Raw genomic sequence first — 22,259 nt, forward strand, 5'->3', positions numbered from 1 at the left:
TGGAGCCACCCAGAACAAGCCTGATCTTTTTCCTCATGAGAGCCCTTCAAATACTTGAAAGCTGCTACTGTGTCTTCTATGTACAATTTCTTCTGAATTAGCTGAACTTTCCTCATGCCAGTTTGTTTAAACCGCTGTCTGTAATAATGTAGGATGCCACCAACATAGATTGTAATTTGCTTTAAAGTAGAAACCATGCCTTCTACTTCTGTGTATCCCCATCCTTGCAAATGTACACAGAGCCTTAAACCAAGTAGGTACTCTAGAAGCATTTTTTGATTGACAGCATAACTCAAAACGTTTCTGTTGGTGTGAGAGCAGAGAACCATTTTTTTTGCAAGATATCTCCCATAAAAAATGTCAAAAGAAACCACAAAAAGCAAATTTTTTATGACCCATTCCTCTTACCTCCCATAAGAAATCAGTTTGATTACTTCATTAGGATGAAGAATCAATAGAAACCGTCTTAAAAATGAATTGGAATGGGAAAAGTCACTGTTGGTGGGGGTGTGAATTGGTTCAACTGCTCTAGAAAATACTTTGGAATTAGGCAAGAAAAGCCACTAAATTGTTTATGCCCTTTAACCCAGGGACTCTGCCACGGAGACTATTTTCCAAGGAGGTTCCTGACAGCAAGAAAAGTCTCAGGTGTAAAAAAACCCCAAAAAACAAAAACAGCCATCATTGCAATCTTACTTGTGATAAGAAAAAAAACCCCAACCTAGAGACAAAACGTGTGCCAAATGACCAGGGAATGGCTAGACAAGTTGTAGTATTTGAACATAGTGAAAGTGTGTGTATGTGCGTTTCTTTTCTTTTGGAGGAGAGGGTAAAGAAAGACCAGAATCATAATTTCCCTTTTTATAGGTAAATTCTATTAGTGCAGATAAATAACTACTTAATCTTAGAGAATTTTCTGGGACACCAAATGACTTATCCAAGGTCACATAACCAGCATGGCTCAATGGGAGGACTTCGAACCTGGATCTTCTTGACTCCAAGGCCAACTTTCTATCCACTATGTCCTGTTGCTTCTCATGAATGCTATAGGATATTACTGTGTTATAATGAATGACAACTGTGAAGAACATGAGAAGACTTATATGAAGGGATACAGAGTGAAGCAATAAAAGGGAACCCAAGCATTGGTTCTACATCAGAGCAAAAAGAATAATTAATATACCCTCTAACAACAACAATGTAAATGATGTCCACATTGAGAAGCAACAAAACTGGTCAGTTATAATAGGAAATGTTAGTGCCATGCTGTCAAAGTTAATGGATAAACCTCTCCTTTTTGTTCACTATCAAAAGTGTGTGTGTGTGTGTGTGTGTGTGTGTGTGTGTGTAGGGCATGCTTTCTAAAAGGGTTAGGGCTTTTGTTGGGAATTCTTTCTTAAGTAAAAACAAAATGTATTAACCAATTGGGGGGAAAAAAGAAAAGTGACAGGGGCAATACAGAACAAAAGTGGAAGAATGGCTCTCTATAACCTTAGTTGGGCTATGCTGTTATGAATGCTGAACCATACTACTTCTAGAACTGTATCCCAAAGAGATCATACAAATGAGTAAAGCACCCACATGTACAAAAATATTTATAGTGGCTCATTTTGTGGTGGTAAAGAATTGGAAATTGATGCTGAGTGAGGGCAGCAGAACCAGGAGAACTTTTTTTTAAAGTCCTGAAGTATGAGTATGAGAGGGTCTCTTTAGTCTTTGAGGGTTTCTCTGACTATGTCATTCTGTTGGCTTTGGAGTTTGAAGCCCACTAGAGCACCCAGATCTTTTTCACCTGAACTGTTATTATCTAACCACTGTCCTGGGCTTGGAAAAGTGATTTTTAAAAAATCCAATATAGGACTTTATATTTGCTGCTATTAAATTTCCTTTTAGTTTTACTTCATCGTTCTAGGCTGTTGAAATCGTGTTGGCTCTTGGACCTGTCTGTCATTCAGTGGGGCAGCTGGCGCTCAAGTTTGGCCATCCAGACTTTTTTTAGGGTCTAGTTGCATTTATGGGTGCTCTCTCCATCACATTACTTGCAAGAAGGATTTAAAACTCCTTTTCCCACCCCTGCTGCCTGCTATATAGGTATTTCAAATTAAGTCACTTGCACCCCAGGAATAATAGGTTACAAAACAGAAATAGTCTTGTAATATTTTTTTTTAAAGAAATTTTATCTATGCAGTCTTCCTTCTGCCATTCAAAAACACTGAAATGGCTCTTTGTGCAGGGGAAGTGGAAGGGGCATATCAGGGAATGGAGGTTATATCAAAACAACGTATGGTAATTTCTTTTTTAAAGAATGGTTACAAGAGAAAAATTGCTGATACTGTTCTTTTAGGGACACTGTTTCAGTAACAGACCTCTTTGGCAAGAAGCATTTGAATATATATCTCATTCTTTTTTCAAGGGTCTACGAATTTCAGAACTGTTATATACTGATAAATAAGCTTTGTTCTGGGACTAAATGCAACGTTTTATCATTTCTGTAAAGAAGATAAACTGCTGGGACAAAGAAAGAAGCAGTGGGTTTGGTGATAGGGAAGCACATTTGGAATCAGCCAACATTCCTACATGAGTTATGGAAGGCTAATGTCCTGTCCAAGCTCTCTTCCCTTTGGGGCTGCCAAAGAGTGGATGAAGCTAAGATTAGCCTGTCACTTATTGGGTCAGAGGATATAGTCTTAAAGCTACTTGGAAACATCACTTCATCGCAATGCAACTGCTTTCACTGTTCATCTGCCTCTTGGTAGGGTAGGGGTTCTTACAAGTGAATTTTAAAAACATTTTCAGATAGCTATTTCAATATAATTTGTTTCCTTTGTAATCTTTTACATTGTATCTTGTGCATTTAAAAATGTTATTTTCAGAAAGGATCCAGAGGTTTCACCAGACTGATAAATGGGTCTGTGACATAAGAAATACTAAGAAGCCCTGTCCTAGAGTCAAAGGGAGTCCAGGAGGGAGCCACATTCATTTTGGGTACTCCTGGTTCTCATTAGTCACTTTGTGGTAGCAGTAGGTTCTTCTTTTCTAATTTGATTCAGTTCAACAAACAGTTATAATTAAGAACTTAGTCTGGGCAAGACACTATGCTAGGAAGTGGGAAAACAAAAATGATCCAATTCCTGCCCTGAAGGAGCTTACAGTCTAACAAGAAAGGGAACCACATGACGTGTACAAAGAAGCATGATGTGGTATAAAATTTAGTAAGGGTAATGGAGGGATCCAGTCAAAGAACTTTAGGATGACTTGAGGAGGAAGAAATGTCCAGTTGATAGGCCCAGGGGGTGCATTCTTTCCACATAATATGTCCCTGGCAAACAGTCAGACTGTGGTGATATGTTGAACTAAACTGGTATCAAAACAGGGTCTTTTCCCTGAAATATTTTTCTTCCTCTGTCTTTGCTGATGGACTGGAAAAACAAGAGGAAGATCAAATACTAAATTTCACCTTTATGGTTATGACAGCAAGACAGATAATATGGATGAGAAAAACCAAATGGACCTTAAGAGTAACTGTTAAACTCAGCATTCAATATCTAATAGACAAAATCATAGAAAAGACTGAAATGGAATGAAAGGGCACAATAAATAACAAAACTGCCACAAAAATCAAGAAAGGGGTTACTACTGTGGAATACTTTCCACTACCTGATTGACAGCTTGAATTCTTCACAGAGGTAGTGGAAGTTGTGTTCCTGGCAATCTGGACACTTTGAGCAAAAAAACTGAAGAAATATTTTGTTATGTAATAGAGGGTGGACTGAACGCTGGATTTTGAGGCAAAGGACCCAAATTCAAATCCTGTGCTTTCTATTTGCCATTTGTGTGACCTTGGATAAGTCACTTGTCCTCTGTGGGCCCAGGTTGCTCATATGTTAAATGAAGGGGCTAGTTGGCCTCTGAGATCCCTTCCAACTCTAAATACATGGTCCTATGGTACAAGGTATTGAACAAGCAAGTGTTTTACAAATGTAAAATACTAAGTAAAGGTGAGTTATCATTGTTTCCTGATGATACCAATGCAAAGAACATGGAATAAAAAACTTTAAAAAAATCAAATAAGTAGAAACAATTTATCCAAAACTGAATCAGACAACAATGACTTCAGAAAAGTGAATGATGATAAAAACCACTGGGGAAACTGTGTTGCTTTGGAAAACTCTTCACATCTTTCTGACCAAAGGAAAGTAGCACATTACTTAAAAAAAAGTCCTGAGCATAGATAAAGGAGGTTTTCTTCCATTAAAAAATGTCTGCCTTTATCTAGTCTACCTTGTAGTGATGGAGAAATACAAGGCAGACATCAACAGGTATTTGTAAATAGTAACAAAAGCCTCATGAGTATTACTTTTTTCTGTACACCAACTGTACTCATGATATCAAGCAAAAAATATACCCTTCCAATTGTTAGGTACTTTAGAGAAAATACATATTTCTCATAAGAAAGAATTAGAGAAGAAATACTCATACTATTCTTAGTTGCCCAGAGCCTTGCTGAGGAAGATGATAAGCAGGTGGATATGGATGGGGTAGGAGGGATAAAGGAGAAAGGCTGTGTGAATGGAGAGATAGGTCCTGTTTGTGCCATTTTCATGGGTCATTGGCAATCAGGTCATGGGTATTAAGGGCAGTAAACATAGCTTCCTACATGGAATTCAGGACAAGTGAAAGAAATCACAGGTTCATAGATCAGGAACTAAAAGGGACCTCAGAGGTCATATAGTCCAACCTCTCATTGTACAAATGAGGAAACTTTGGCCCAGAGAGGATAAGTGATTTGCCCAAAGTTATACCATTAGTAAGTGTCAGAGATGGTATTTGAATCTTCTTTTGAGAACAAAACCAAAGGTTCCTGAAAATACTATTAACTTCCTTTCTATTTCCAACTACTTTAATTTAGTTTATTTTGATGCACTTTTGATTTCCTTTCAAAGCACAGAATACATTTGTTATGTTATCTTTGCATCAAAGATTCAGAGAATTTTAGAAGTGGAAAGAACCTCAGAAAGTAGCTATTCATTCTACAAGGGTGTAACTGGGGCGGGGGGGCCAAAGAAATTAAGTGATTCTCTTATGTTTGCATAGCTCATTTTGCAGAGCCAAAATTAAACTCTTGATTCTCAGTTCGGTGAGCATGTTTTCCACTGTATCATAATGTTCTATAAATGTCTTTAAAAAATCCTACTTCATTCTTATGGTAAATTAACAACCTAGTATTTTAATTAAAAAGTGATTTCTCAAGTGCCTGTTATCTGCAAAACGAAAGGCTAGGTCTTTCAGTAGTGGCTAAGAAGTAGAAACCACAGGGATGGCCGTCAATTAGGGAACAGCTAAACAGGTTGTAGTATATGATAGTAATGGAATTTTATTTTGCTATAAGAAATGACAAGCAGAATGATTTCAGAAAAACTTGGAAAAACTTACATGAACTGATGAACAGTGAAGTGGACAGAACCAAGAAAATATGATACACAAGTGACAGCAATAGTTTGACGAGAATTGTGAATGACTTAACTGTTTTAAGAAGGACCCATGATTAAGCATCCTATCTGCCTCTGAGAAAGAACTGATACTGATTGAATACAGACAAAAGCATGCTATTTTTCACTTTCTTTTTTCATACTTTTTCTTTTATTTGTGTCTCCTTATACAAAATGACTAATATGGAAATGTTTTACATAATTGCCCATGCGTAGCCTGTTTCTGATTGTAACCATCCTGAGGAGGAGGGAGGGCAAGGGAGGAAAGAAGGGATAAAATTTGAAACTCAAAACTTCAAATAACAATGTTTTAAAAACTGGAAAATAAAACCTAGGGCTAGGAGCATGGTCTCTGTGTTAATGAAACTCAGAGTCTAACAGAGGAGACAAGACAAGTACATGAATAGTAAAAATAGTATGTAAGCTGCTGGACAGAGGTTCAAGTACTAGGCAAATCCAAAAAGGAGAGCTAGTAAGCATTGGAGGGGGGAACATGTGAGGGTGGGAAAAAAGATTCAGAAAAACCTCCTGGAGAAAATGACATTTGCCTTGGAGGCCAAATAGACTCTCAATGGTCAAGTAGAGACTACATTTTAGGGATGAGCAAAGATTCAAAGTCAGGAAAATGAAGTTTAGAAAATACCAAGCAGCATAATTTGGCCAGAACATTGAAGATATGAAGGGGAGTAGTGTGAGAGAAGACTGGAAACATAGAATATAAAGGACATCCAGTAAAGCAAAGGAGTCACTGAACAACAAAACTTGTTCTTGATATAGTTCATGTACAATCAAGTCATTGGATATAAATAAAACTAGCTGATTCTGACTGCATTGCTAGCCATAGGAAAGAGTATATGCAACAATTCCATGTGTCCCAAAGGCCATCTCTCACTAAAGAAGCTCTATATATGGATTCTGGGAAAAGAAAGGGACTAGGTAGCACTATAGTGGAAATAGAGGTCCAGAAGTCTCATCCCAATGAAAACAGATTGTCCTATGACTTTTAGACTGAGCTTGTGATGCAGTGGATAAAATGGTGGACCTAGAGTCAAGAAGACCTGAATTCAGATTCTGCCTCAACCATTGACTAGCTGTATGACCCCTGGGCAAGTCATTTAACCTTTGTTTGACTCAGTTTCCTCATCTGTAAAATAAGAATAATAGTATTACCTACCTTCCAGGATTGCTGTAAGGATCAAATAAGACAATGTTTGTAAAGTGCTTTGTAAACCTTAAAGTGCTATAAAAATGCTAGCTATTGTTAGTAATAGTAGTCAGAATGAACCCTCTGGACTATTTTTGCCATATCAGTATCTGTTTTACTGGTCAGCATTAAGGTTATTAATAGCGGCCAAAGTTTAAATCAAAGAAATTATAAAATTATAAGCTCAGGTCTAAGGCATATCCTTTTTTGGTGAAGGATAATCATTTGTTGGTCTGGACCTGTAATTTAACTGGTGTGTGGAACTCTGAATGAAAAACTTCCTACTACTCATGCAGATCAGCCATTGCCAAGCAACTTAGAATCTTGGAGAATTGCCTCAAGGACAGAGCAGTGAAATGACTTAAGTGGTCATTCAACCAGTAGGAATCAGAGTTGGGACCTGAACCCAGTTCTTCCTCACTTGGAGGTTGGCTCTCTGTCTACATTATTTCTGGATAATTTTTTTTAACTGAAGTAAAACCTTATCCCTTGATTAGAAATATAAATACATATGAGGTTAACTGATTCTGAGTTCTTGCAACAAAATGAGTATATATGTGAAATTTTAATATGACATATTCATATAAATTTAAACACATTATCTTTTACTCCTAAGCATTAAATCTTTTAGGAAATGCAAAACAGCTTAATGAATGTGATTTGTTTCAAGGCTGGAAATTTAAAGAGAATCCTAATTAATTAATTTGCCAATTATTCTATCCTGATGATGGTATTTACTCACACGGAGTCTTTATCTGTGACAAAAACACAGTGTAGGCTGATAGGTGGCTTACCATTTCCTAAAAGGTTTGGTGGCAGTATGATGGTTTCCAGGTTAGAGGTGATCTCAAGGTCATGGGGTGCTAGTTTTTGTAAGATGACCTGTATTATGAGTCTCGATGTTAGAGGATCAAAGGAGATAATGTTTTCAAGAGTGGTTTGCCCAGAGCAGGTCCTATTAAAATGCTCATTCCCTTCCCTTTCTTTTCCCTGGTAGGGCTGCAACTGACTTAGGTCAGTTAGGTAGCGGTAAATCCTATTTTCAGCTAGTCATCACTTGTGGCAAATGCCCTTGAAAGAATTCTGTCATTGGAAATTTGTGCCTTGGTGATATCATAGGTCTTAATTTTGGTAAAGAATCCCTTAGATAGGGTCCAAGTTGGGTCTGTCTTATTCTGTATTACAGAGAAGTATCTTGTAATAAAGTTCTAGTAGAATAAGGAAGTATGTGTCTGTATGTGTGTCTAGGAGTGTGTGTGTATTTTATGTAGGTGTGTTTGCAGCAAGATCTCACAAGTCATTTCTAGATCCTCCTGAGTAGCCCCTGACAAATGAATAAAATTGCTGCCTAACTGGTGGGATCTTTTGTGACTGCTCAGAGATTTAGCTAAAAAGCTAAAAAAGCTTTTTTTTAAAGCCCAAATATGTACTAATATAGTTTCTGGTGTGCATAGTGTAAACCTAGAGTAGCCAGCACATTCTGGGGCCTGGGATATACTCCTTTTCAATATTTCCCCATTCAGGTCACACTTGACTAGCTGGTCTGATTCTTACAGAGAACACAACTCCTCCAGAGCAAGGCCACAGTAAAACTCCTACTTACAATATACAGGATTCACAACACAGAACATCTTACAAAAACTAGTACCACGTGACCGTGATGCCATACATTGTTTGCATGGTAGCCATAATATTGCAACCAAACCTTTCAGGAAATGGTAAGCTGCCTATCAACCTAGGTTCTTTGTGGTACCCATAAAGATCCAAGAACCTCCCTCCCACTGCAGAAAGAAGAAAGTAGGCTATCTTACTAGTGACGTACACCAATCCCTCTTCTTACTTGCAAAAGTTTACTGGAAAGTTTACAGATATAATAGCCAAAGTATTGAAAACCATAACAAGAAATCACCCTGTTTAAACGCAATTCTAAAAGAGCATTGAATAACGTACTTTCAAACTGGAGGTCTGTGCGGAGTTCATCTGGTTTCACAAAGTACTGGATGAAGATGTATAGTAGTAAAATAATAAGGAGGATGATACCAAGGACGGCAGAGGCCACGCTAGTAAAGAAATACCTGAGGGAGGGAAGCAAAAATGACAAACAAAAACTCCAAAATAAGTCAAACTTTGTCCTGTGGGTAAACATAAACAAGTAGAGCTTGATAGACAAATGCTCAGCACTTTAAAGGCTGGGGCTAGGACACGGAAAAATGAATACCCATTGTATTTCCCCTTAGCTCTGAAAACCAGTGGGAAACCCAATACTGTCCACTCAAGGCTGCACAGAGTGTGCATGCTTTCACCCATATCAGCAGCATTTTTAAAGGCTCATTTTCAAGCCCAATGGCCACTTCTCTGGTTTTCAAGCTCTGTCCCTCTATGGGCTCCACTGGCTTTTCCTGTCCCAGTTCTCTAGAAATCTATGGTATAATCATGTAGACAATACATAGTAGAGTTCATGGTTGCCATAGTTAGCTCTATCACATGGGACAGATATGGGAACCACAGAGAGTTCCATCATCGTTTTTGTACATACTAAATGTCTTTTGGAAACAGTAGGCACGTTCCTCTGTGTTTTGCTAGATCTAAATCTAGACTGAAGGAGGTTTTGTTTCCAGAATGACTTCCTCTATCCATAGAAAGGAGGATCAGATAGTTGAAAGAGAGCTCAGAAACTGCTGTCTCCAAACAGGAAGCCACTCAGCTCTCTCAGCTCTCGGAAGACAGTACACGTCCTAGAGAGGGCAAAGTTTCTCATGGACATTCACAGTAATTCTGTCCATTGGTATACTTTCCTTTGTGAGGAAACACTTAAAAAGAAAAGACAAAAACAAGCCAGCAACCACTTCTGTCCAGAATGTCCTTAAAATGATCAAAAGGGAAAGGCTAATCCCTTTTAAGAACTTTTGGTTGGTAAGAAAAAAAAACAACCTTTCCAGAAGTAGGTAATTTTACAAAATGATGAACTTAGTTTAAAAAATCCTTTCCATATCAAGTGGCATTTTTTCTTCCTTCCTTTCTTTCTTTGTTTTTTAGGCAGAGGGTGGGAAGCCTGGAGGAGTATCAGGAGAAAGAATAGAAGCACCATATGCTAGTAACTTAGTCTCTCTGGTAACCAGATCCTGACTGTAAAGTGAGGTCACAGGGAGATGCAGCCTACTTCTCTCCATGTTCTTTGGGGCTTAGCAACCAATAAAATAAAATCCCAAGTTCTTCTTTAAAGGGACTGGATGACAAGACAGGAGAAACAGAAAGGTGAAGCAAAGGTTTAGTGTACAGAAGGCAAGATTTTTGGAAATAAGAGATAGGAGCAGAGCTGAAGGTGGAAGAAAACACAGGCCTGGAGTTGCCCATGGTCCTGATGTGGGCGAGGAACAAAACTCTGAAAAGGGTGAGAGCAACAGGGAGGACGAAAGAATGCAAGAAAAGCTCAAAGAAAAGATATTTAATGATGAGTCTGTGGTCCAAAGCATCAAATGCCTCAGAGAGATTCAAGAGAGTAATGCCTCTGAGTGGAACTACTGGTCATTGGGAAGGAAAAGAGAGAATGTGAAAGTTGTCATGCGGGAAATGGAGCAGTTAGGCAGTTCAATGGATAGAGCACTGGGCCTGGAGTCAGTCATTCTCAACTTTGAGAATGCAGTTCTAGAAGTCATAGTTGTGTGTTGGGAGGGGGAGGGAGATTCTGTAGAGAAACAAAGTCCAAAGATAGCAAACAAGAAAGTTTTCAAAGTACTTTACACACAGAACCTCATTTGATCCTCACAACAGCCTATTGAAGTAGGTGCTACAGATAAGGAAACTGAGGCTCAGAGAGGTATCTAAGGAGGAATTTGACCCTTGGGTCTTCCTAACTCCAAGTCCATCCATTACACTAAACTACCTTCCAAGGCAGTGACTTCATCCATTGGAGGAGTAGGGGGCTCTCTAAAGGACTTTATTTGAGGAGTCTATGTCCCTGATAAAAAAATGTCCTAAGGAGCAAGTGATCTTTGTTCATCAAATTCAGAATCACTGTAGGGGTGTCAGGGATTGGCAGGATGGTTGACACTGTTGGAAAAAATTGTTTCCTATTCCTGCCTGAGGAATAGCTGCTGATGTTTGGACTATTTTGCATCATATTTTTTCAAACTTGCCAGATTGCTGTGAAGCAATAAAAATCCTTAACTCTGCATTACTACCATGGTCCCTTGTGGGTCAGAAATCAGTGGCTATGATCATATAGGGTTTGGAGGAAGCTACATACTTTAATCCACTCCCTTCGGATACCATGGGGGAATTTGACTTCTCAAGAGGCCTGGGCTGCTCACTTGGGAAAAAATACAAGAAGACGTATAAACTCCATCTTATGGTAATTCATGGTAACTACAAGTGTATAATTACAGTGAATGCTGCAAATGTAATCCATATATCCTCCCATGTGTCATTAAACATACTATCAAATGAACACTGGTTGAAGAAACTAGACATTTTTAGCTTAAAGAAAAGAAGACTTGTGGGGAGAGAAGATGAGGGAATTACAGCTGTCTCCAATTGAAGGTATTTTTTTAATAGAGGGGTTATACTTATTCTATCTCATTCAGGAAAACAGAATTAAGGCCAACAGCTGGAAAAGTAAAGGGAAGCAGATTTTGTCTCAATGAAAGGCACTCTAACAATTAGAGTACCACCCAGATGTAATGAGAGGACTCAAGATGTCTCCATGTCTCTGAAGGTCTTCAAACAGGAAATGAATGAATGCCTTTCAGATTGTGGTAGCAGGGTAGTCATGATTTGTATAGAGGTTAGACTAGATGCCTTCTGAGGTTCTGTCCCAAGTCAGTGATTCTATGATGTTGCAATGAAGAAAATAGTAAGCCTGGAAATCAGCTTGTGTGGCCCAAGACTTTGAAAGGAAAGTAGATCAGCAAGCTGTGGGTTGCAGATGATGTCAAAAAGAGGAGAGGTATCCAGACTCAATAGATCCCCAGATAAAGAGAATGTGAAAGTTGTCATGCTGGAAATGGGGCAGCTAGGCGGTGCAATGGATAGAGTACTGGGCCTGGAATCAGGAAGACTCATCTTCCTGAGTACAAATGTGGCCTCAGACACTCACTAGCTGTGTGACCCTAGGCAAATCCACTTAACCCTGTCTACCTCAGTTTCCTCATCTGGAAAATGAGCTGGAGAAGGAAATGGCAAACCACTCTAGTATCTCTACCAAGAAAACTCTCCAAAAGTTGGACATGATTGAAGAATGACTGAACAGCATGGTGGAAATGAACACATCCAGACTTTTGAAAATGAAAAAATATGACCCCTTTCCAATAACCATGATATTGAACCCCAACAAAATATTGCAGTGGGATATTAAACAGAAGGGTTTGCAAACACTTAGAAAGAAAAACAGAAATTACCAGGATTTATCATAGGTTTACTAAAAGCAAATCATTTCAAATTAGCCTCCTGTCCTTTCATTAGAGGGCTTCTAGAATGGTAGTTTGGGGGGGACAGCTCCAGACATGATATAGCTTGATTATAAACTTTGCATTGAACAAAGTCTCATTGAGTCACAAGACCTGAGAGTTGAAAGAGACTTAGTGGTCACCTACTCCAACCTCCTACTCAATGCAGTAATCTATAATATCACCCACCCTCTGTTTATGTGTACAATGCTAGATGAAGCAATGTGTTTCATTTTGGGACAACTCCATTGGTCAAGAAGCCTCACCTCTACATCTTAGTACCCCTAGTTTCCTTCAGAATTCAGCTCAAGCACTACCTTCTATGTGGACCCTCTGATGATCTTCTAGATGCTAGTGCCTGTCCTCACAAAATAACTCCTTCCACATCATAGCCTTTTAAGTATTTGAAGATGGCAAATGTGTGCCCCCTAACTCTTCTCTCCTCCAGGTGATACCTTCAAATTTATAGCCTTTAGACCTGGAAGAGAATTTAGAGAGCTTCTAGTAAATCCCCCTCATTTTACAAATAAAGAGATTAGGGTCAGAGAAATTGAACAACTAGGTCAAGGCCAGAAAAAATCTTTTTGTTGTTGTCTTTTTTCAGTCTTTTTCAATCACGTCTGACTCTTTTCATGACCCCATTTGGGGTTTTCTTGGCAAAGATATTGGAGGGGCTTGCCATTTCCCTTCTCTAGCTCATTTTACAGATGAAGAAACTGAGGCAAGCAGGGTTAAGTGACTTGCCATTTCCTTCTCCATCTCATTTTACAGATGAGGAAACTGAACCTAACAGGGTTAAGTGACTTGCCCAGATTACCCAACTAATTAGTGTCTGAGGCCAGATTTGAACTCAGGAAGATGAGTCTTCCTGATTTCAAGCCCAGTGCTCTCTATTCACTGTGCCACCTTGTTGCCACAAAATTAGTGAACCATTAAAGTTGGGATTAGATCTAAGGTTTTGTAATTCCAAATCAACAATTCTTCACACTGTACCAGTCAATCCTACCTTGCATCTAAATTTCTTACTATTTTAATTGCTCTTTTCTGAGTGAAATTTAGTTTGTCAATGCCCTTGTCCTTCTTAAAGTAGGGTACCCAGAACTGGACACAGTATTCCAGATGTAATCTAACCAGTGCAAATCAAGTGCCTGCATCATCTGAATTAATCTCTTACTTCTCAGTTATCTACACCTAAGGGTAGCTGGCTGAAAATCAGAGGCTTATGTTTCCCTGATTGGCACCACTATTACCAGATAACAGCTACTAGAAATGCAGTCGTAATACCTAGGATGAAATAACCAGCTTCCAGTGAGTGTATCTTGCAAATCCAACCTATTTCTGCTATAGCCAGTTTCACACCCTTACATGAAACGTGCGTCCCTACATGACCCCTACTATTCTTGCAATTCCTATTTTGTTCTCAATAGAGACTTTAAAAAAAAGTCAAACTATTTCAGGTAGAATAATTATCATAATGGCTGAAAACTCCTTTAGATTAAAAAAACCTCATTTCTTTTTATTTTTCCTTTCTATTTCCTAAACTATATCTTCTTTCCATTACCATCCTCTAGAATTCCATCTCTCCTCCTTTTTATTTTCATCTCTTTTCAGTCTGCAGATTGGACTTTCTCTGAAGGGTTGATCTCAGAGCTATAGTCACAGAATTTCAGAAAGACATTTCAAAAACCACCTAGAACAGCATTTTAATTCATCTACTGATGAAATCCCTAACTTTTGGATAAATCTAATTATTAGGAGTTTAATCCTTATATCAAACCTAAATTTGCCTTTGAGCAACTTCTGCCTATTTCACATGACAGACTTGCAAGTATTTGAAAACAGCTCTCATATATCCCGTTCAGTTTATCTTCCCCAGGCTCACTCTATCTCCATTTTCTTCCATCAGTCTTCATATATCATAGACTTGAAGCCTCTCACCATTTTGGTTGTTCTTGTTTAGATAATTTCCAGCGTATCAGTGTCCTTCTTAAACTGTGGTGCTAATGAAGATGAGAATGATGACAATAGCTACATTTATTGGCATCTTAAGGTTTGCAAAGCACTCTGTACACTTTATTTTATTTAATCTTCACAACAGTCTTAGGAAATAGGTTATTAGCATCCCCATTTTATAGATTGGAAAACTGAGGCAGAAAGAGATTAAATGATTTACCCAGGGCCACACGGCTAATAAGTCTCTGAGACTGGATGTGAACTTAAGTCTTTCTGACTCCAGGTTCAGCACTCTATCCATTGTTTCATGAAGCTACCTAACTAGCTAAGAACTGAACTCAATAACTCAACCATGGTTTGATCAAGTAAGAGGATAGTAGGACTATCTCTCCCTGATTTGTGGAAGCCATACGTCCCTTAATGTATAGTCCAAGATGGCATTATCTTCTTTGCTTGCAATATCACACTATTGATTTACATTGAACTTGCAACTAAAGCCCCCAGCACTTTTTTCAGATAATCTATAATCTAAATATTCCTTTCACATCTTGTATTTATGAAGTCAATTTCCTTAATCCAAGAACAAGACTTTATATTTTATCCATATTTAATTTTATCTGATTTGACTCAGATGTGCTGGCCTGTCAAGGTGCTTTTGAATTTTGCTTCTGCCATCCAATGTATTAGATGTTGCTCCAAAATTTGTTTCATTTACATATTTGATAAGGATACTCCCTCTTTATGAAACTTTTTGAGAAAAGTATTAAAAAGCATAGGACCAAACCCAGATCCTGGGGGAACTTCTCTGGAGACCTCCTTCCAAGTAGACATAGAGCCACCAATGGCTACTCCTTGAGCTTGCCCATTTATTACATTTTTAAGTCATTGGGTTGTGCTATTATCTAATCCACATTTTTCTGCCTCACCCACAAGCAGAGAGTCATTAACTTTTCAAACTTATTGACGTAACTGGCTAGTGTTAATGAAACCTAAAATATTAATTTTTTGGGCTACTATGTTGCCATTTTAAACTTGTAATCTACAACCCTTCCCCCAGCTTTATTTTTTCCTTCTCACACAAACTTCTGTCTAGTAACAATGAGGCTGATTTTTTTTAACCCAATAGTAGTACTTTATGGCTCATCATTCTAGCTTATTGAGATCTTTTGGGATCCTGATTCTGTAATCTGATATGTTAGCTTTTACTCTCAGAATAGATCATCTGCAAATTTAATAATCATGTTATCTAGGACTTTCTCTACATCACTGATAGAAATAATGAAGGTACTCTTTGAGGACTTCCTTCAAAGACTTCCTACAAGTTTACTTCAACTCATTAACTAGTTTCTTTTGTTTCAGTCATTCAAATATTACTAGCAAGTTCATTTCTCCATATTATCTCCATCTTGATTCATATTACCTGTGATCCTAGGATCACAAAATTTAAGAGTTAGAAAGGATTTTAGCATCCATCTTGCTTAGCTTCCAATCCATCGTAGGAATTTTTCTTTTAAAATAACATCCTTGATATAGAGCAATCCAGCCTCTGCCTAAACATCTATAGTGAAGGAATTCCATTCCACTGTTGGATAGCTATTGTTCAATTGGATTGAATTCAGCAAACACTTATTTCTTTTATATTTTTAGCAGAAATTTGTCTCCATGTAACATGCACCCAATAGTTTTAGTTTTATCCCCTGGAACAACACAAAACAAGTTTACTTTTTCTATAGCATAATTCTCTAAATCTTGGAAAACAGCTAGTTTGTATTTTCTTATCTCCCCCTCATCCCCTCTAATCCAAACCTTACACCATGTCTTCTCTTTCATAAACTCAGATCAACCACGTCTTTTCTTTATGATGTAATTTTTCAGATCACACATCACTCTACCAATGTTTCCCTTGATGGAATATAATTTGTCAATGTTCCTCTTAAACTGAATTTAGCATCCTTGATGTAGTCTGTAATTATACAGTTGTCTGTTAAAACTAAATATAAGAATTTATATTTATCCCTGCTAAATTGTATTTGTCATTTTCCCCCGTTTTCCAACCATTTGAGATAATTTTTAATCTTGATTCTGCAATCTATAAATTGTTTAACTCTCCCAGTTTTAATATATGCAAATCTGATCAACATACATTCTTCTTTCATTATTTTGTGCAAATCTATCCATGTTTTTCTAAGATCATCAAGCTCATCATTTCTAATTGCATAGTAGTATTCCATCACGCTCATATACCACAACTTGTTTAGCCATTCCCCCATTGTTGGGTATACCTGCACTTTGTAGTTCTTTGCTATCCCAAAGAGAGCTGCTATAAATATTTTAGAACATAAAGGTTCTTTTCCTTTTTCCCTAATCATCTTGGGATTTTAGCCAACCTGATAAGTGTAAAATGATATCTCAAGGTTGTTTTATTTTGCATTTTCTCTAATTAATAATGATTTAGAACATTTTTGTCATTAGACTATAAATTGTTTTGAGAGCTTCATCAGAAAACTACCTGTTCATATCCTTTGACAATTTATTAATTGGGGAATAATTCATTCTTAAATATTTAACAAAATTTTATATATATATATATATATATATATATATGAGATATGAGACCTTTTATATCAGTCATAAAAATATTGAAAGGGATATAACCAAAGATAGGGCCCTGTGGCACTTCTTTAGATCATTCCTTTTAGATTAACATTAATCAACAACATTAGAGTATGTTTTCTTAATTATCTTTGATTATAACTAATTGTGCTGTTATTCAACCCAAACCTCACTATCTTACCCTGAAATATATTATAGAAGATATTGTCAAATGCTTTGTTGAATTCACATTACATTTTAGGTATATTACCCTCATATCTAACCAATTAAAAAATAAATTAATTTGGAATTAATTGTTCTAGTAAATGCACTCTGGCTCTTAGAAATTATGATGTACTTTACCAAATGCTCAAAAACCATGAGTTTAATAAATCATCTCAAAATATTGCTGGGAATTGGCATCACACTGACAAACAATTTCTAGGACCCAACCTTTTTCACATTAAAATATTAAAATATATATTTTCCTATCTTCAGGATGTGGTTATTTCTTCCATTCTCCATGATATCTTCAAGATCGTCACCAATAGTTCTAAGAACATATCTACAATTCCTTTAGCTTCCCAATACAAAATTCATTTGAGCCTAAAGACTTTATTAAAAATAACTGTCTTCCTTAATCTTCTCATGTGCCTTAAGCTCCAATTAACTCTTTACATTCTGCTTTCCTATCCAGATTGAATGCCATTATCTTTGCTGGAGGAGATGGTAGTAACATTTAAGTTAAATAGTGTTGCTATCACTCTCTGTTGAAGAAGCTGTGAGCCTATGCCTTCCTTATTCTTCTTCCGTCAAACACAGATTTTTAAAAAATGCAACAAAAATCTCTTCTACTTAGAACTTTTAGGGGCCTGGTTCATTCGGGGCTTTTGGTTCCTTGATGATTATTAGAGGTCAATGAAACTCTTACATTTGTTCTCAGTTTGCAACACGAACTCATCAAAGAGGATTCCAAGCAACCATTTTGGTTTCTTTGTGTACTTTGCCCCTCTTTTTTTTTTAAATCTTCTTTGGGACAACAGGCCCTTCTAAAGTTAGAATTTTGTTTTTAAAGTATCTCCTATATTTAAGCTATATTCCATTTTAGGATATCTAGTTATATCATTATACGTATCTTTTCAGTTAAATCTGTGGCCCTTTTCATTTCCAAGGCTGATCTTTCTATTGGTACCCTTAATTCAACCCTTTCCTCTACTGCATGAAAGGCAGAATGATGTAGTGGATAGAATGTATAATCCAAAATTTGAGATGAAAATTTCTAAAATCAAGTTATCACCATGTTGTTATGACTGAACTGTAAAATACATAGTCCTACAGAAACCTTTAGAAAAACTGGGATCAAAGTTCTCTCTCATATGAGTTTGGATATAATTTGCCCCTAACTGTTTTGAGTATAATAGCTACAATGACATATTGCTGAAGAATGATGAAGAAAGAGAAGGAAAGAGTGAGATGCTGAACCATACTAAGGCTTGAATGAATAACATGCTTCTCTTTGCTTTGCCACAGTCAGGGGGTGAGTAATATGTGAGGATAGGAGGTAAAGGGGATTGAAAGTCACAATCCAATGACCCAAGGAAATAACAATAACAATAACAATTCTTGGGACTAGTTCTGCAGAATGGAAGACTTTAATTTGAATTTCACCGTTGACACCAAAAACATGTGACAATGAGCAAATCCCAGTTGATGTGTCCTCAGATGGGTAAAATAAGGTAAGTTACCTATCGACCTGAAGCAGCAGCATGCAATAGAGACTAGTTCAGAGTCAGGAGGAGGTAAGTTAGAATGACATCATGGACATTAGCTGTGTGACCTTGGATAAATCACTTAATTTCTAGGTGCCCCAGACCACTCTTTAAGACTACAAGTTACAAAATGGGTGCTAATCTGCACTTATATAGGGAGTTTCCTCACTGGGGAGTTCTCTGCACCAACAAATTTATTGTTCTGAACCAAAAAAAAAAAAAATATATATAAAAATCTATCCAGATGGAGGGTCTGGAAGGGGTGAGTTCACAGATTCATTTGAAAATATGAACCTTACAGGATTTCTATAAACCTTAAATGATGTCTATAAATAGTGCTTTGCAAACTTTAAAGTGCTCTAGAAATGTCAGCTATTAATAGTCTCTTCAAGCTCTCACTCTATTGGCTCTTTCCCTCCTATGTATAAATAAGGCAAAATCTTGCAAATACCTTGTCAGTCAACAAACATTTAATAAGTGCCTATTATGTGCCAGGCACTGTGCTAAGTGTTTGACTTAACCTACCACTCTTTCAAGATACTGTCCTCCAAGGTCATTTGACCTTTCATTCATATATTAGGAACAGAGGACCAAATGCAAAGAATTGAGGCAGTGCATAATGAAGACATAAAGGTAGATCAACTACTCTTTCTATAAGTCTGTCAATGAAAGACAAGATCACCAACTATAATGGCCTTTGCACAATCTTCATTTACCTTGATCTGCCTTCAGTATTTAATAGTCACTAATGATAATAATAATGGATGACTTTAGTCAACATTGTAAAATGCTTCTCCCCTCCTTTGGCTTTTTTCCTATTGTATTCCCATGATTTCTACCTTTCTGATCACCAACACTCTTGTCTTCTCATTTTCCCCATCATCCCCCTAAATGTTGCTGTTTCCAAAGGTTCCATCCATAGTTCCCTTCTCTTCTCTCTCTAAGTTCTCTCATTCAGTGATTTCATCTTCTCATTGCTTCAATTATGATCTTTATGTAAGTAACTCCCAAATCTCTGTCTTTATCTTCAGTCTCTTTATTGAGCTACAGACCAATATTTCTGTCACCTTGCCATTTTCCCTTGGACAGTGTCCTACTACCTCAAGCTTGAAATACTCCCAGTGGAACGCATCTTCTTTTAACCCAAACTGCCTCATACTTCTAATGCCCATGCTTGAGCTATGCTTTCTTCTTCCCTCCTCTTTGCTACTCCACACATTCACTTCATCTAACTTCATAATACTTTTCACATTCAATTTCACTTTTGATATCCACTATCACCGCCCTAATTCTAGTCATCTTTACTTCTTTTTTAGACATTTATACAACACTTTAAACTTTCCAAAGTGTTTCACAAATGTTAACTCAACTGAGCCTCACAAGGACCCTGGGAGGCAGATGTCAATTATTATTTACATTTTGCGGATGAGAAAATTGAGTCAAACAGAGGTCATGTGATTTGCTCAGAGCCACAAAGCTAGTAAATACCTGAGGATAGATCTGAAGTCTGGTCTTCTTGACTCAAGGTCCAGTGCTTAGCTATTGCTAAAGCCTCCTAACTAACCTCATCCAATTCCAGCATTTCACTTCCCAATCCATCCTAAGCACACCTACTAGATTAATCTTCCCAATGAGGAATTCTGATCCTATCATCTCTCCCCTCCCCCCACCAAAAAAAACAAAAAACAAATCCTTATTTTGGCAGTTAGGACCTTCAGTAACGTTCCAACCTATTTTTTTCAATTTTGTCTCAAAATATTCCCTTACACATACTTGACAATCTAGTCAAAGTGAAACTCATCATGTTTTTTGATCTTTGCAATTACCATAGGCAGTTCCTTGAATCTAGAATGCCCCCTTTCTGGATTTTTGTTGATTCAAATTCTACTTATATCTTCCATAAAGCCTTCCCTTATACCACTTAACTAGACATAATCTTTCCTTGTTTTAATCCCATAGGTGATTTTATTTTTTTTATTTGTACATTTTCTTATGTACTCTGTTTTTTTGTGTGCATGTCTTTTTCCATGTCACCTGAGAATAAACATTTTGAGGTTCAGGACCATGTCTTTGTATCCTTCAATGAACCTGGCAGAATGTCTTGCATGTAGTAGACTCGTAATTAATTTTTCACTAATGATGAGTCTGTATTTCCTTTCCATGATATAGAATCCAAAGTGACATGATAAATTTTTCCTAGGGTTGGTATTTCTGCATCCACAACCAGTTTTCATTTATTGGTCACATTCAACAATTCTCTTTATTGCCCCTCTACTTTCTGGGAGATAAAATGTTCAGCAGGACAAATTGAGAATTTATCTGATGCTCCAATTCTAGCAGAATTAGAATTAAAGGAGATATCAGTGTCCTTAATGTCTTATTAAGAAAAAGACCTTGCTTCTAGGGAAGTTATATGATACATATTGGGAAAACCTATTCCCTAATCTTCATCTGTTTGGACAGCCTGAAGGAAACTCCAACAATGAGAGACCATTTCTTTTCCTAGTTCCTTTATAGTTCATTCAGCAAAGATTGATTTACATCTGCTGTGTACAGAGAATTGTACAATGATAGAGCAAATACAGAGATAAGATAAGGTCCCTCCCCTCAAGGACTTCTCACCATGTTTTACTCTCTGGTATATGGATTTCTAGAACCAGAATATATAATGCTGCTGACTCAACTTCTTTTGAGAAAAGCATATTCTCTAGGTAAAATATTATTCAGTATCAGTAATATCTGTGAAACTTTATCTCCTTTTCTCATTCAAAAATGTCAGACTCACTGTGTATTAGCCATATTACTGTGAAATAATTACAGCATTCAAATTGTTTCATGCATTCATTCTCCTTTCTCTTTTTTGTACCCAAAGCACTTGTGCTCATGCTTTTGTTTAGAGAATTTGTCACATTCTGCTTTGAATTGTAGTTATTTAGAGGCAGCATGGCATGAAGAGCTGGCCTCAGAGCCAAGAAAACCTAGATTTAGATTCCACCTTTGATATATATTAGGTTTGTGACTCTGGACAAGTAGCTACTCACTCTAAGACTACAAGTTGCAGCAAAGGTGTCAGCCTGCCTTGGTAGAGAGAGTTCCCTTATTTGGGAATTCCTTCTAACAATGAAAAGACAGATCTAGTCCCTATAGTTATTCACGTAGGTCTTAGAGATTTTACTACATGATATGCTCTTTGAGATCAGGGATTATGCCATGGTCTTCAATTTTTTAATTCCTCCCAGTGACTGGTGACTTGCTTTCCATGTAGTAGGTACATACTAAACACACACACACACACACACACACACAAACACACACACACACATATATCAATGAATTGTTTGTATCAGATATTTCCTAAACAAATCATGTAGCAACCAGAGACTTTAGAAAATGTCTTTGAAAGTACTGTCAGAAGTCAGGAACCCAGGCTTCTAGTCTTGGTTCTATTGCTAACTGTATGACCTTAGGCAAGTCACTTAACTTTCTGGAAAGAAAACCTTCCTTTCCTCATCTGTAGTACGAGAACATTGACCAAGATGATCAAAGACCTATTCTAGTTCTTAAAATTCTGGTCCTGTCATTCTGTGACCCTTGGTTCTTGAAAGCTATGACCATGGAAGGCAAACTCTGGCAAATCCTACCAACCCTGAATCATTCTGATTATGTGCCCAGAAATGTCTGTTGTTTCAGGACCAGTCAGGAAAGTCTTCTCATCAGGTCAGACATAGAACGAATGATTTTTAGGCCATTGTAGCTTTAAAAAGTGGGTAACTCAGGCTGAGGACAGGCTGGATACATAAAGTGTGGA

At 37.3% G+C, this 22,259-nt stretch overlaps 1 protein-coding gene across 14 annotated transcripts in view; it reads right to left on the reverse strand.

Moving 5' to 3' along the window:
- The window catches only part of LOC140501552 (palmitoyltransferase ZDHHC11-like), a 194,807-nt gene that overhangs the window by 57,643 nt on the left and 114,905 nt on the right, over positions 1-22,259 (reverse strand). For all 14 annotated transcript variants that reach the window (XM_072605315.1, XM_072605316.1, XM_072605314.1 and 11 more), the window contains one exon: positions 8,644-8,768. In XM_072605315.1, coding sequence (XP_072461416.1) covers positions 8,644-8,768 — 125 coding nt within the window. The remainder of the gene's footprint in view (positions 1-8,643; positions 8,769-22,259) is intronic.

This window comes from Notamacropus eugenii, chromosome 4 (genome assembly GCF_028372415.1).
Source record: "Notamacropus eugenii isolate mMacEug1 chromosome 4, mMacEug1.pri_v2, whole genome shotgun sequence".
Lineage (NCBI taxonomy): Eukaryota > Metazoa > Chordata > Mammalia > Diprotodontia > Macropodidae > Notamacropus > Notamacropus eugenii.